This window comes from Anneissia japonica, unplaced genomic scaffold (assembly GCF_011630105.1).
Source record: "Anneissia japonica isolate Jap-2015-1 unplaced genomic scaffold, ASM1163010v1 scaffold287960_len3192837_cov198, whole genome shotgun sequence".
In the NCBI taxonomy this organism is placed as follows: Eukaryota; Metazoa; Echinodermata; class Crinoidea; order Comatulida; family Comatulidae; genus Anneissia; species Anneissia japonica.
In genome coordinates, this window is record NW_022712725.1 from 767,522 (window position 1) to 783,334 (window position 15,813).

The 15,813-nt window shown below is 33.7% G+C and overlaps 2 protein-coding genes across 2 annotated transcripts in view; both read right to left on the reverse strand.

Annotated features, from left to right (window-relative positions):
* LOC117107989 overlaps positions 1 to 310 on the reverse strand; it is a 109,538-nt gene extending 109,228 nt beyond the window's left edge. The window contains exon 1 of the mRNA XM_033249801.1: positions 121 to 310. Coding sequence (XP_033105692.1) covers positions 121 to 171 — 51 coding nt within the window. The 5' untranslated portion in view covers positions 172 to 310. The remainder of the gene's footprint in view (positions 1 to 120) is intronic.
* Positions 311 to 608: 298 nt separating this feature from the next.
* LOC117108037 overlaps positions 609 to 15,813 on the reverse strand; it is an 81,571-nt gene continuing 66,366 nt past the window's right edge. Inside the window, exons 68-92 of the mRNA XM_033249883.1 lie at positions 14,223 to 14,551; positions 13,655 to 13,793; positions 12,985 to 13,005; positions 12,445 to 12,773; positions 11,674 to 11,812; positions 11,062 to 11,094; positions 10,541 to 10,872; positions 9,426 to 9,564; positions 8,975 to 9,312; positions 8,594 to 8,732; positions 8,240 to 8,254; positions 7,588 to 7,916; positions 7,319 to 7,457; positions 7,079 to 7,096; positions 6,257 to 6,588; positions 5,935 to 6,073; positions 5,617 to 5,649; positions 4,787 to 5,118; positions 4,062 to 4,200; positions 3,611 to 3,948; positions 3,230 to 3,368; positions 2,741 to 2,755; positions 1,975 to 2,303; positions 1,407 to 1,545; positions 609 to 637 (exon numbers count right to left, since the gene is read on the reverse strand). Coding sequence (XP_033105774.1) covers positions 609 to 637; positions 1,407 to 1,545; positions 1,975 to 2,303; positions 2,741 to 2,755; positions 3,230 to 3,368; positions 3,611 to 3,948; positions 4,062 to 4,200; positions 4,787 to 5,118; positions 5,617 to 5,649; positions 5,935 to 6,073; positions 6,257 to 6,588; positions 7,079 to 7,096; positions 7,319 to 7,457; positions 7,588 to 7,916; positions 8,240 to 8,254; positions 8,594 to 8,732; positions 8,975 to 9,312; positions 9,426 to 9,564; positions 10,541 to 10,872; positions 11,062 to 11,094; positions 11,674 to 11,812; positions 12,445 to 12,773; positions 12,985 to 13,005; positions 13,655 to 13,793; positions 14,223 to 14,551 — 4,403 coding nt within the window. The remainder of the gene's footprint in view (positions 638 to 1,406; positions 1,546 to 1,974; positions 2,304 to 2,740; positions 2,756 to 3,229; positions 3,369 to 3,610; positions 3,949 to 4,061; positions 4,201 to 4,786; positions 5,119 to 5,616; positions 5,650 to 5,934; positions 6,074 to 6,256; positions 6,589 to 7,078; positions 7,097 to 7,318; positions 7,458 to 7,587; positions 7,917 to 8,239; positions 8,255 to 8,593; positions 8,733 to 8,974; positions 9,313 to 9,425; positions 9,565 to 10,540; positions 10,873 to 11,061; positions 11,095 to 11,673; positions 11,813 to 12,444; positions 12,774 to 12,984; positions 13,006 to 13,654; positions 13,794 to 14,222; positions 14,552 to 15,813) is intronic.

Sequence of the window (15,813 nt, forward strand, 5' to 3'; positions counted from 1 at the left end):
TTATATTTTATATGTCAAAGAGGGATTCCTAGTCATTTCTTTACCGCTCGGAAATACATCAAGTAGGAATTTATGACGATACTGTACATGCAGAAAAGGCAAAACAAAATCTACATTTACCCTTGCTTGTCCATCTGCTCCAAGAATTGAATTCCAGTTGGTGCCATCCATTCCATAAAGCACTTCATAAGCAGTCACCCATTGGTCATAGTTACCATTTCTTCCTTGAGTTATCACACCAGTAACTTCTGTCACCTCTCCCAGGTTGACTTGGATCCATTGGTTATGGTCATTTGCCCTTGCTGCCCACGCTCCGATGCCATCACCATCAGGAGCCAAGTTGAGTCGTCCACGACGTGCGCCATGTTGAGCATTGTATTCGCTGGAAGCTGATATTGCTGCTGATGGTATTTCAAGTGACTCGAGTCCAGCAGGTTCTCGGCAATGCTCTGTATAAGAAAAACGATACAAATCATGTAAAATAAATTGTTATCTTCTGTAGTTTAACATCCATTATTGTCATGTTCTGCTTATTTATTATCATTATATACATTATAACAATATTAATTATAATTATGATAAACACACAATACAGTTAGATATACATTTTACATACCAGAACTGATTTCAGCAGGAGCTGGAAAAAAAACACAAGATATTGAATTTAAACCCTGATTGTGTTTTTTATAATTATTTTATAATATATATATTAAACATTATCTATTTGCTTATTTATTCTGTTTTTATATTAATATATGCATTTATGTGGTCCTTTAAGTGGTTCAATAACAAACTAATTATGTTTAAAATTATTAATTTAATGTACATGTGAAATATATTATAGTAAAAACTAATAGAAAAGACCTAAGAAATGTATGCATGAAAAATTGATGTTATGATACCAACTTAAATTAAGATGAGCCATCAGATATAAACATGGAATAAACCGTAACATGTAATTATAAGACACTTACAGTTTATTTAGGTTTATAAAAATTACAAATTAGACGACAAAGGACTAATTAAATTCTCAGCACCGGCGCAGAAGCTAGGCAACAGACATGTTTAAACGTATCACAAACAAAAAGAGATACTCAATTGACTTCTTTAATAAACTACTTAAAAACTCAAGCAAAGCAAAAATATAATCCAAGCTTCTGAATATCTTCGCTAAGAAAGCTCTTCTAGCAACTCTTTTGACAACAAAGAAATGAGAACAATGCTTGGGTGTCGGTGCAGTCACATGATAGGATGATCGGTTGGTTCTATTTTTGTTGTAGGGGTATTCTTGAAGAAAAATGGCAGTTAGTCGGTTTATCCTATATAAATTTTCCTGCCATTTCAATATATGATAGCTTTTATTGAAGTATTATTTGAATAAAAACAAGAACAATGGAGTTATTTACCTGCACAACCTAGAACCTCAAATCTCATGCTAATGTGACCATTCCATGTGAGGGGATGAATACGAACATATTGTGTTGTCAGAGATTCAGAGAATAAAGCTGTGACTTCAGTGTTCTTGTCAGTATTGCCAACAAATGCCTGTAGGAAAATCGAAATGATATTTTAATGACAAAATTAGATGTTTTTTAGACAATTGTTATAATAAAAACATTTCATTAAAAAAGGTATTCCATTTTTAATCTTATATAACAGCAAGTGTGTTGCCAATAATTACAAATAAAACAAATAACAACTACAACAAAGAACGAATTTGAAATTATTAAAAATTCTTCTAAATATGAAAAATATATTTGAAACAAAAGTAAATGACTTTTTAGAATGAACAAGTATACTCCTGCTTATTTAGTTCAAAATTATAGATGCAAGACTATTAAATTGTGGACTAAAATGTGAAAATTTCTTAATACAACATATTGCTAAGAGTTGGTTCATCAACATTAAATTATTTCATTTTTTTAAAACAACCCTTCATATAATTATAAATTAATGCACAACTCTACAACAAACCTTTGGTTGACCTTCATTTCCAAGAATGGATTCCCAGTTGTTGCCATCCATGCTGTACAAGACTTCATAAGAAGTCACCCATTGGTCATAGTTACCATTTCTTCCTTGAGTTATCACACCAGTAACTTCCTTCACCTGTCCAAGGTTTACTTGGATCCATTGGTTCTGGTCATTTGATCTTGCAGCCCACGATCCAATGCCATCACTGTCAGGAGCTATGTTCAGACGAGCACGGCGTGCACCATGTTGATTGTTGTACTCACTGGAAGCTTGAATACTGTCTGCTGGGATGATAATGGACTCCATACCCATTGGATCTCTGCACCTCTCTGTAGCATAATTGAAAATACAAAACTAACACATATCCAAATATACTAGAAACCTAAAAACCTATTATCTATTCCACTGAAAGCATAACATTTAAATGCATTTTTTTTGCACAAATCACACTACTTTAAGTATTATTGTAGTGAAAAGTCAATAATATACAATAGATTAATAGATTGTTTAAATTATAATAAACACAACAACGCTGACAAGAATAACTGAATGCATTTTGATGATGATAATGGTGATGATGGCGATGATCAGATGATGATAAATGGTGAAGATGATGATGATAAAGATGGTGATTATCATGATGACATACGATGATGATGAAGATGATGATAATATTAATGATGATGATATACTTAAAAAATACAGTACTGATCTTATTTTTTTAATAATAACTATAAATATGCAAATCAATTACGGTTGCACTTACCATCTGGAATTTCTTCTGTAAATGAAAAAGAAAAAACCCAAATAGGCCAATTAATTGTTGGTCATGGTACATACAAATTATTCAAATATTCTAAATAAGTTATACATTATGATATATGACAAAATTAAATTTTTAAAGGAATGACAATACATCAAAGCAATAAACTGACATTACATTGTTAGTATATTATGTAATAATTATGAGGCTTGCTATTCAAAAACTGGCATACTGTTGCTAATTGTTAAGTACTGTATACTTTAGTACAGAGAAGAAATAATACTTTTACTCATAACTTTGACAACAGTAAGTCGATTGCAATAAATGACCCATCATTTTAAAGCCTACAATGTGGAGAATACGAACAAATTAAAAACTTGATGTTTAATATGGAATCTTTTTTTGGATATCAAAGAGATATATATAAGATGTTATCATTACAATTATAAATGATGGAATATGTAATATAATAATTCAATAGAAATTATGTACCTGGACATCCAACTATCTCTATCCTCATACTGATGTGGTTGTTCCAGCTGATTGGTTCAATACGTATATATTGAGCATGTACAGGGGCAGCAAACAGATTAGTAACTGCTGTATCTGGGTCAGCGTTTCCTACAAACTCCTATATTTTTAAAAAACATAAAACATTTAATACATATTATACCTTAAAAAATCAGAAAGTAAAGAAAATTTTTTTATTTCCTGCTGAAATATAAACAGCTTGACTTTTCAGTTCCGTAACTGAATGTGAACCTTATAGACACACTTGCTAATAAAAAAATTGTATAGCATACGTAACCATGATATGAACAAGCTGCAAAGTAAATTAAATAATTAGTAATTAGAAAAGTTTCATATACTTACTGCTGCATGGCCACTGGTTCCCATAACTGGTTCAAAGTTACTGCCATCAATACTGTAAGATACTTTATATGATGTCACCCATTGGTCATAGCCTCCGTTGCGACCTTGTGTGATTACTCCAGTTACTTCTTTCAAAGCACCAATATCAGCTTGAATCCATTGGTTTTGGTTGTTGGATTGTGCAGCCCAAGCACCAATACCACCATTTCCTGGTGTGATATTGAGTCTACCACGTGTAGCTCCATGTTGTGCATTATACTCACTGGATGCTATTAACTGGATATCTTCAGTCTCCACTCCCAAAGCATCTTCACAGAATTCCTCAACGGGTTCAGATCCTGAGATATCAAACAGATGTAGGTTTATTGAGATTTTGTTGACATTTAATCAAGGTAAAAATGTAAGGGAAATAGATATATAATATAATAAAAAATGTGGTTGAATTCTATACCTGGACATCCTAGGACCTCAAATCTCATGCTGATGTGTTCATTCCAGGTGAGAGGATGTATTCGAATAAACCGGGCCTGAACTTCAACAGGTAACAAATTGGTGACAGCAGTGTCTTTATCTGAATTACCAACAAATTCCTGAAAGAAAAAAATTACAATCGTATTAGATTCAGAAACACAAGGGTGTCGTGGTAGGCTCAAAATTTAACTAGATGATCCATTCATCTCATGCCTCAAAAATTTGCACTCTATGGCAAAAATAAAAATCGCTCCTGTCAGGGTAATATCACTAATGAAAATGCTCAAAATGTTGTTGAATACACCATTTTCGCCAAATTTGAAATGAAAATTTCTGATAACCTGGCAAGCACCACTAGAGGACTTCCAGAGGCCTAGCATTTCACTCTACATAGTTACCATCATGGAATAATTAAACAATAAATCTAAATTACTAAAAAGCACAAATATTTTAAAACGAAAAAAAAAAGAAGGAAATATTTATATTAAAAACAATTTTAAGTCTTAAAAAGCTTTTTCAATGTTCACATATACAGTAATTAGCATGGTCGTATGTGTTGTCTACTGCTGCTATAGCACTTGCGGCATGATCCGCTGGACATATAGTGACAAAGAGATAGTAATATATTGTGAATAATGCTTTATTTATTCAATGACTAGAATAATAGCATAGGATTTTCTTACGAATACTGTAAATCATACTTACCATTGGCACACCTGTACTGAACATAATTGTCTCCCAGTTGGTGCCATCCATACCGTACAAGACCTCGTAAGATTTCACCCATTGGTTAAAGTCTCCATTACGTCCCTGGGTTACCACACCGGTTACTCTTCTCACTTCACTCAGGTCAGCTTGGATCCATTGGTCACGATCATTGCTCCTGGCTGCCCATGATCCAATGCCGTCACTGTCTGGTACGATGTTCAGTCGAGCACGTCGTGCACCATGTTGGGCATTGTGTTCGCTGGAAGCCTGGATCTTGCTTGATGGGATAGCTCTGGATTCCATACCTAAACCATTCTCGATGCATGACGCTGAAGAGAAATTAACATATAATTACAAATTACAATTAAATTTCGTAGTGTTTGGTATGCAAGACCAATGGATTTGATATCAGAAATATAAACCAACAATACATCATAGCTCATTCATAGTATATTCTATTTCTACATACATGTTGTTACTATACTTTTCTTCTCACTATTATCAATGTAATTGTGTGTTTCCTTTGGCTTTCTCTTGATAATTTTTGTTCCAGCAAATGTAGTAAACCTATTTCATTGTTTTTACTATTATTTTATAGTTACTGTAAAGCTGCTATGTATTTCATTAAGTCTAAAAATATGAAATTTTGATTTCATAATTAATATCAGAGTGTGTAATATTATCAATTCACTTGATGTTTAGATGTTTTTACAATTTCATTTTCAGCTTTGGTGCACCAAAATGTCTAAAGGTAAAAATTATTGATTCAAACACATATTCAAACAAATTCTATCCAAATCTCTACAGGTTGTGGGTAAATTATTTACCTCCATGTGTAACTTGAGGTTCTTGATCTTCGCCTAGAATTGAAGAAAAAATGTATTTATTAAATTGTTATATACCCTGACAATAGAAGATTAGAATTAATGGTATTTGTCTATAAAGAACTGAATAAATAAATAAATAATAAATAAATAATACTATGCTTTTACACTCCATTATTTCATCATTGTGATAGATTATTAATCTTGATAATTGGCTACATAATACTCATTGTTTCAATAACATGACTTCTTCTATTATTGTTATCTCAACTATTTTTACTACCAATTACAGTATATTTTTAAAACATGTGTAGCTCTTACTTGGACATGAAAGGACTTCAAATCGCATACTAATGTGACCATTCCATCTTAAAGGATGGACTCGGATGTATTGTGCATTTACTGCTGCAGGAAAGAGGTTTGTTACTTGTGTATCCTTGTCAGAATTACCAACAAATTCCTGAAATAGAATAACAGTCATGATGATTATTCAAAAATTTGAATGACTTATGCATCATATCTTGTAAAAATGAAAGGATAGATAATTTCCTGGCTATAGTTTCACTAAACTTGTACAGTACCAGTAATAAATTGACTGTATAAAGGAAGACATTAAGTTCAGCTTAACAAAATCTATATTTACCCTTGCTTGTCCATCTGCTCCAAGAATTGAATTCCAATTGGTGCCATCCATTCCATAAAGCACCTCATAAGCAGTCACCCATTGGTCATAGTCACCATTTCTTCCTTGAGTTATCACACCAGTAACTTCTGTCACCTCTCCCAGGTTGACTTGGATCCATTGGTTACGGTCATTTGATCTTGCTGCCCACGCTCCGATGCCATCACCATCAGGAGCCAAGTTGAGTCGACCACGACGTGCACCATGTTGAGCATTGTATTCGCTGGAAGCTGATATTGCTGCTGACGGTATTTCAAGTGACTCGAGTCCAGCAGGTTCACGACATAGCCCTGCTTAACATTAGAAATCAAACAAATAAAATGCAACGTTCATAGTCGAGTAAAACTTACCAGGGTTAACTGATATTAAGCTTTGTCCAGATTATCAAATTTTATTTAACAAAAGCTCTTGCATGCAAATATATAATCATGATGTGCCTATATAATATGGTCATGACGTGGTGTCATCATGACCATATAAGGCATGTCACAAGTTTTTTTCTTAATAAGATTTGATAATCTGTACAGGGCTTGATGCTAATGAGGATGATACCGGTGAAATCATATTTCACCTTTATACGGTTCACTAAGACAGACTATTGAATTATATTTGAGGCTAGTATTGCAAAAAAACTTATATATACAATACAATATAAACAATATATATTGGTTCATCCACATACTGTTCAACAAAATCCCAATTATTGAGTTACAAAATTTTGTTGGTTTATCCTATTAATCGTAATCAGAAAACTTTTAGTAACAAACAATTGATATTACATACCAGATGTATCGTCTGTCACTGAAAGATTGAAAAAAATACACCATTTATTTAAAAGTCCTACAATTCATTATATTACACATAAAGATATTATTTAATATGTAAATGTTTTTCTTTTTATATTTTGTTTATTATGAAAATATAAATGTTTGTATAACAATAATTATATTATATATAAGTATTGTTCATTGCATTAATTTCCAAAATGATTTTTGAAATATTGATTTTTAGTATGTTATTTACCTGCACAACCTAGAACCTCAAATCTCATACTAATGTGTCCATTCCATGCAAGGGGATGAATGCGAACATATTGTGTTGTCAGAGATTCGAAAAATAAAGCTGTGACTTCAGTGTTTTTGTCACTATTTCCAACAAAAGCCTGCAAAAAAACAATAAATATAATATTAATATATTCACTAGTTTATATAAATGCTAGGCTAAATTGATCAAAAATTAAAACTACACAGTGGGTATAAAAATGCAGAAAAATAATATATTTTTCAACAAACCTTTGGTTGTCCATCACTTCCAAAAACAGGCTCCCAGTTGTTGCCATCCATGCTGTACAGGACTTCATAAGAAGTCACCCATTGGTCATAGTTACCATTTCTTCCTTGAGTTATCACACCAGTAACTTCCTTCACCTGTCCAAGGTTTACTTGGATCCATTGGTTCTGGTCATTTGATCTTGCTGCCCATGATCCAATACCGCCACTGTCTGGTACGATGTTCAAACGAGCACGACGTGCACCATGTTGATCGTTGTACTCGCTGGAAGCTTGAATACTGCTTGCTGGAATGTTAAGAGACTCCATACCCATTGGATCTCTGCATCTCTCTGTATCATAGAATGTATTTATCACAATTAATAATGTATCAGTATATAAATGTGATTGGTTTGAATTTTAATACACTTCATTCATTCCATCAATCCATATGAAATAAACTATATACAGCATTATTATATAAATAAAATGTGTTGATTTTCAACATATTTCATATTTAGTTGTTGACCATAAAGACATTAAATTACTTCATAATTATTAAATTCCTGTTTAGAGGGTAATGTTTTGGCAAAATGTTTTTTTTTTTTTGTTGAAGATATGTTAACTTCACCAAATATGTATACAGTATTAAATAAAAGAATGTTAATAAACTTACGATCTTCCAGCTCCTCTGAAAACAAAAATCAAAAGAATTGTTTAAAATAAAATGTACAATCTTACTGAAGAAATATAATTTAAATTCATCACAAATAATGTAACTATCAATCTTTTCTAAAAAAAAAATACAATTTCCTAAACATCTCTTGCAAACATTTGTACCCCAATAGCAACCTTTCTAAAAGAAATTTACATTATCTCAAAATTCCTTGCTTATTCTGTTTAATTAAGACTTAATTATATTTTTAATTAATTTCTATTGCACTAAACAAAAAATATACCCTTTCTCTCAGCCTTGTAATGTAAAAGACTTTGAAAACATATTCTAGAGGAAAGCATAAGTATGAGGTACCTGGACATCCAACTATCTCTATCCTCATACTGATGTGGTTGTTCCAGCTGATTGGTTCAATACGTACATACTGAGCATGTATAGGGGCAGCAAACAGATTTTTAACAGCTGTATCTGGGTCAGAGTTTCCACCAAACTCCTAAAATTATAACAGCAAAGCATAGAATAATGACATATTTTTGACATTACATATTAATGTTATTTCGTACATAGATGAGAACCTATCTATAAAGTGGTAGCTCTACTTTATTCTTTATATGCCAGTTCAAGTGTAATCACTCCAAGCTACTAATTTTCTAAAAATCTGTGAAGTAACCTCACTGATATTGTGCAAGACTAGACTTCTAATACTAGGTATCTGAGGATGTTTCATATACTTACAGCTGCATTTCCACTGGTTCCCATAACTGATTCAAAGTTACTGCCATCAATACTGTAAGATACTTTATATGATGTCACCCATTGGTCATAGCCTCCGTTGCGACCTTGTGTGATTACTCCAGTTACTTCTTTCAAAGCACCAATATCAGCTTGAATCCATTGGTTTTGGTTGTTGGATTGTGCAGCCCAAGCACCAATACCACCATTTCCTGGTGTGATATTGAGTCTACCACGTGCAGCTCCATGTTGTGCATTATACTCACTGGATGCTGTTAACTGGATATCTTCAGTCTCCACTCCCAAAGCATCTTCACAGAATTCCTCAACGGGTTCAGATCCTGAGATATCAAACAGATGTAGGGTTATTGAGATTTTGTTGACATTTTATCAAGTTAAAAATGTAAGGGAAGTAGATATATAATATAATAAAACATGTGGTTGAATTCCATACCTGGACAACCTAGGACCTCAAATCTCATGCTGATGTGTCCATTCCAGGTGAGAGGATGTATTCGAATAAACCGGGCCTGAACCTCTACAGGAAACAAATTGGTGACAGCAGTGTCTTTATCTGAATTACCAACAAATTCCTGAAATAAAATGGATCATAAAATTAAATTAGAAAGTGATATACCTTGCTTTTAGAATAAATTCTTAAAAAGCCCTTCTTTATAATAATCATTATTATATTAAATATATTATTAAAGATTCAGGAAGTTTATACAATGGGAATTATTGGGCTTGGGCAAACAAGATAAGATGTTTCTGCTATTTCAGTAGTCTGATTGTCTATTTGTTAACATGAATTCTGCTTCTCCCTATTTGGAACAGGATTTAAATGAATACCTGAATACATCAGTCACTGAAAAATTTTATTGTTTCTCACATATATTTTGTTGTAATTTTAAACGTTTATTTGTAACATATTCTTGCCAAAGAAATTGAACAAATCAGCAGTGATGTACATATCTTTTTATACTGCCCTTATAAACATAACTAAATTAGGTTCATCATCATCATCATCATCATCTTCCGTTACTGTGCATAATCTCGGTCGAGTATATTCACACAATGTGCTGTACAGCACTCATATATGTCGCGGTGAAAAGGGAAAAAAAAGGAAATAAAAAAATAAGTAAATAAATAAATATAAATAAAAATAAATAAATATATAAATAAAGGTTATCAAGATGCATATTGTTTTAGATAACTGCACATGCACAAGACAATCTGTGCAGCCCTCAGTCAAGTTTGATAAGCCCCAACCCTGGTAAAATAAGTAAATTATTTGTGATCAGATTCATAAATCAGAACTGGACTATTCCTCAGGACCAGTCCCGTAGCATTGAGAAGGGGGGGGGTGTTAAGGGGTTAACGTCGAACCGCCCAAAAACTGGAGAAGGTCTACACTTAAAAATGAAAAATTGATATTTGTAGATAACAATGTATCAGAGATCATACAAGCCAAAGGGTCCACTTTCCACTGAAACGAACCTCCCACATATTAAGTCATGCTACGGGCCTGCTCAGGGCATGATGCTACAGTTAAACATGATAAACTCTTACCATTGGTATGCCTGAAGTAAACATAATTGTCTCCCAGTTGGTGCCATCCATACCATACAAAACCTCATAAGATTTTACCCATTGGTCATAATTTCCATTACGTCCCTGGGTCACCACACCTGTTACTCGTTTCACTTCACTCAGGTCAGCTTGGATCCACTGATCACGATTATTGCCTCTGGCTGCCCATGATCCAATGCCGTCACTGTCTGGTACAATGTTCAGTCGAGCACGTCGTGCACCATGTTGGGCATTGAATTCACTGGAAGCCTGTATGTTGTCGGATGGGATAGATCGAGACTCCATGCCCAAGCCATTATTAACACAAGACTCTAAAAATTATAATAAAGTTAGAGATATCAATTATTTTGAAATGATTTTTATTGTATAATCAAATAAAAATTCAACTCAGAAATCCTATGTGAAATGTCTATTTTTTTTTAAAAATCTATTATTTACAAGATAATATCAAAATCAATATAAAACTAGAATGAATAAAAAAAAAGGTGTAGTATACATACCTGGATGTGTAACTTCGGGTTCTTGATCGTCCACTAAAAATTTATAAATTTGAAAACAAGTAATTGTATTATATATATTATTAAAACAAATTACACTTATGTGTTCACTTTTGAGTAGCTTTTATTTAGTCTATTTGCATAATGACTTATTAGATGCATCATTATTAGTAAGCCTTATTACATACCAAAATAGTGTATTTTGATATCACAATTATATTACATGCAATACTTGTTATATATAATTATATTTGTAATCAGTTTGAATCAGGGGTAGCAACAGGGCCCCTATCTGAAAAAGCTTCCCCCCACCTCGTCGCCCCCTCCCCCGGTCGGGGAGAACAACCATAATTTGTCAGGGAGAAAAAAAATTAAAATTAATTTAAATAGGCTTTTGAAACCCCGAAATTGTCTAAATTTTCAGGGGCTTAGCCCCCCTGCACCACTTTTGAAACATTTTAAGTGCCGCTCGACCACGCCCACTTTGCTCAGCTTTCTCCTCATCAGGGACATTGTCCCCACTCCCCCCCCATCAGGGACCTCAGCCCCCTCCCCCATCGATCGGGCAAATCCTGGTGCCACCCCTGGTTTGAATACAAATTCAGCTCCTCTTACCTGGGCATGCAAGGACTTCAAATCGCATACTAATGTGACCATTCCATCTTAGAGGATGGATTCTGATGTACTGTGCATTTACTGCTGCAGGGAACAGGTTTGTTACTTGTGTATCCTTGTCAGAATTACCAACAAATTCCTGAAATAAAGTTGACAATTAAAGGATGAATATTGTGTAAATCAGGTTCATTTAGAAAAAAAAACCATAATGATATAAAGCCCGGGTATTCAAGCTTTTTAAGCTGGGGGACAGTTCTAATCTCAGATCAGCAGTGGGCCGACATAAACTGTGTACTTCCATTTTTTCTTCTATGTCAGCCTAACCCATTTTCTTTTATAGCGGTGGATCAGAAATATAAGGGGGCCAGGGAAGAACTTTCACAGATGAGGTAAAGTACCACCTCAGCCACACCATGGTTGGTTTGGTGATTATGGATATGCTCAGAAATGGCACGATTAGACTTCAATTTGAATATAATTTTCTTTTCTTCTCAATTTTATTTTAGAATTTTGAAAACAAAAACCTTGCACTCCAGGTTCTCCTACCTTGTCACTAGAAATTTTCTACCACAAAAATATCCACTCACCAGTGGTTGGGGTATTGAGGTGAGCAAATTTTAACATAGATACCTCTAGATTGAAGCACAAAACACTATTGTGATATTGTAGCCTTTATTTCCCAAATAACAGTTGGGTGGATTCAAGCCTTAAAACCAATGGTTTTCATTTGCTAACAATGTTACTCGAACAGATCCACAATTTATAACCTACCCTTGCTTGTCCATCTGCTCCAAGAATTGAATTCCAGTTGGTGCCATCCATTCCATAAAGCACTTCATAAGCAGTCACCCATTGGTCATAGTTACCATTTCTTCCTTGAGTTATCACACCAGTAACTTCTGTCACCTCTCCCAGGTTGACTTGGATCCATTGGTTACGGTCATTTGCCCTTGCAGCCCACGCTCCGATGCCATCACCATCAGGAGCTAAGTTGAGTCGACCGCGACGTGCGCCATGTTGAGCATTGTATTCGCTGGAAGCTGTTATAGCAGCTGATGGGACTGCAAATGACTCCAACCCAGATGGTGCTCGGCAATCAGCTGTACAGGGACAAAAAATACACATATTGTTTAACTTAAAAATAGGGAGACTAAAAGGAAGCACCATTTACTAGAACAATCCTCCAATTTTAAACTATTTACTAAGAACAATCCGCACAAATACTGTTCCAAGAAGTTGCTCAACAATCACTATTATAAAGATCATTTCATACATACATAAAAATGTTGCTAATAATTAGATTGTACATACCAGTAGTGTCTTCAACAGGAACTAAAAAAAAAAAAAAAAAAGAAAAATACTATTTAAAATATATGCTTTACTTAAACACATTAATACAAGATGTGGAATTTCAGCAAAGTACAGTAATCATAATTATGCATTATTTCACACCCAAAAAAAAAGCCATATTAGTGAGGAAAAAATGAGAAATTATTAAATATTCTGAAAGTGTTCTTTATAAATATTTTGTTCTTAATAATAATGCAAGTCTTATATAGCACATAATACAATAAAGGTGTCTCTATGCAATTTACACGAACAAAATGAAAGAAAACCAAAGACGTGGTATACTGTATATAATTTGATTTTAAAGCATCCGCATCCTACAAGGTACCTAATTATACTCTTGCCCTAGGACACAAGCAAGGTGATTAGCCAATAGTTTTAACTTAAAATACTGTACCATCATGGTACTTAAGCCTGGTTTCAATAAAATTGCTACACTGCGACTACAGTGTTTTCAGTGCAATCGTTGTACTGTGTAGCAGCCCATGAGGCAATGGGGAAGGCTCCCTGATTCGAACGACCAATCAGCATCACCGAAAGATGTCGGCAATATAGCATGTAGTGATAGTATAGAAAATCAAGCTTTAATTACAATTCATTACCATTAACTAAAATATTCTTTAAAATAGTTTACCTGCACAACCTAGAACCTCAAATCTCATACTGATGTGTCCATTCCATGCTAGTGGATGAATACGAACATATTGAGTTGTCAGTGGCTCAATGAATAGAGATGTGGCTGGAGTGTTCTTGTCACTGTTGCCAACAAATGCCTGAAATGACAACATGAATATTTGACTAAAATTTGGTTAAAAATTAAATTAATTTGGTTAAAATGAATTAATATTTATAATAAAAATCTACCATCTATCATAACTTTCAATGATGATTTAATTCAGGTAATGAAACAATCTACAGTGTACTATCTATTAGTGTTCCTCTATTAAAACACAGGTTCCTATAAAAGCCTGCTAAATACTATCAAAATACTTGCAAATGTCATATCAATGGTGACAAGAGAATGAGGACAAGCATGTTGGTACAGACATGGTCATATGGTACCCTCTGACAGACGGTTCTTTTTACTTTGTGGAGAGTTTATTTAAAGAAACAAGGGCAATAAACTGGTTTATTGAGGAATATACATTCACAAAATAGGCTACAAAGCTGAAATTTAAAAAATAATAAATTTTGCAACAAACCTTTGGTTGTCCATCACTCCCAAGAATGGATTCCCAGTTGCTGCCATCCATGCTGTACAAGACTTCATAAGAAGTTACCCATTGGTCATAGTTGCCATTTCTTCCTTGAGTTATCACACCAGTCACTTCCTTCACCTCTCCAAGGTTTACCTGGATCCACTGGTCCCGGTCATTTGTTCTTGCTGCCCATGATCCGATGCCATCACTGTCAGGAGCTATGTTTAGGCGAGCACGGCGTGCACCATGTTGATCGTTGTACTCACTGGAAGCTTCAATATTGTTTGATGGAATATCAATGGACTCCATACCCATTGGGTCTCTGCATCTTTCTGCAAATTTATTGAAAATAATATACATTAACATTTGTTAGTGTTGATGTTAGTCTTTAAGTTACTATCTGCCAATTTTATAATTTTTGCGAAACATAATGGAAGGATTATACTATCCTGATAATCACATACAAAAATATATCAACGTTAGTTAATAATTTGCTGGAGACTGTATCCAATCTATAATATCTGTAGATACATCATATATTTCTTGATTTGAAATCTACTGAAATACTTGTGCATGCTTTAATTCCATCAAGGCTTGCTTTTTAGTTTTTGGCATCTCAGAAGAACTCGTCCAGAACATCCAGAACACTGCTGCTTGGACATGCACTGTGGGGCTGAAATATGACCATGCTACTCCCCTACTTCATGAACTTCACTGGTTGCTGATTAAACAACAAATTGTTTTTAAATTGTTAGTTCTCACTACAAAGCGTTCTAGTCCTACTTAGATGCCTGCTTACTATTATACTCCATCTCGCTGTCTCTGATCATCTTTTCTAAATCTCCTGTTTTCTAATATTCTACCAAGACCTATGGTCAATGCCCATTCTCATTTGCTTCTGGTTTTCTTTGGAACGAGTTCCAATTACTATAACTACTTCTATCGCAACTTAAGACCTTTTTGTTTTCTGAGGGTATTACACTTGCATAGTGTGCCATTGATCTCCTTTGGAATTGGCGCCTTATAAATTTGGGATATTATTATTATTATTATTATTTTTTTTTTTTTATATGCATTACAAACAAAAATGTCATACAATCTTTTATAATTTGAAATGTGATGAATAAGCACTTAAATATTTTATATATAAGCATCCGATATTAATATCTAGCCTTCACAATAATGAGTTTTTTAAATTGTTAGTTCTCACCTACAAAGCGTTCTAGTCCTACTTGGATGCCTGCTTACTATTATACTCCATCTCGCTGTCTCTGATCATCTTTTCTAAATCTCCTGTTTCCTAATATTCTACCAAGACCTATGGTCAATGCCCATTCTCATTTGCTTCTGGTTTTCTTTGGAACGAGCTTCCAATTACTATAACTACTTAAATCGCAACTTAAGACCTTTTTGTTTTCTGAGGGTATTACACTTGCATAGTGTGCCATTGATCTCCTTTGGAATTGGCGCCTTATAAATTTGGGATATTATTTTTTTTTTTTTTTAAATTTTTTTATATGCATTACAAACAAAAATGTCATACAATCATTTATAATTTGAAATGTGATGAATAAGCACTTAAATATATTATATA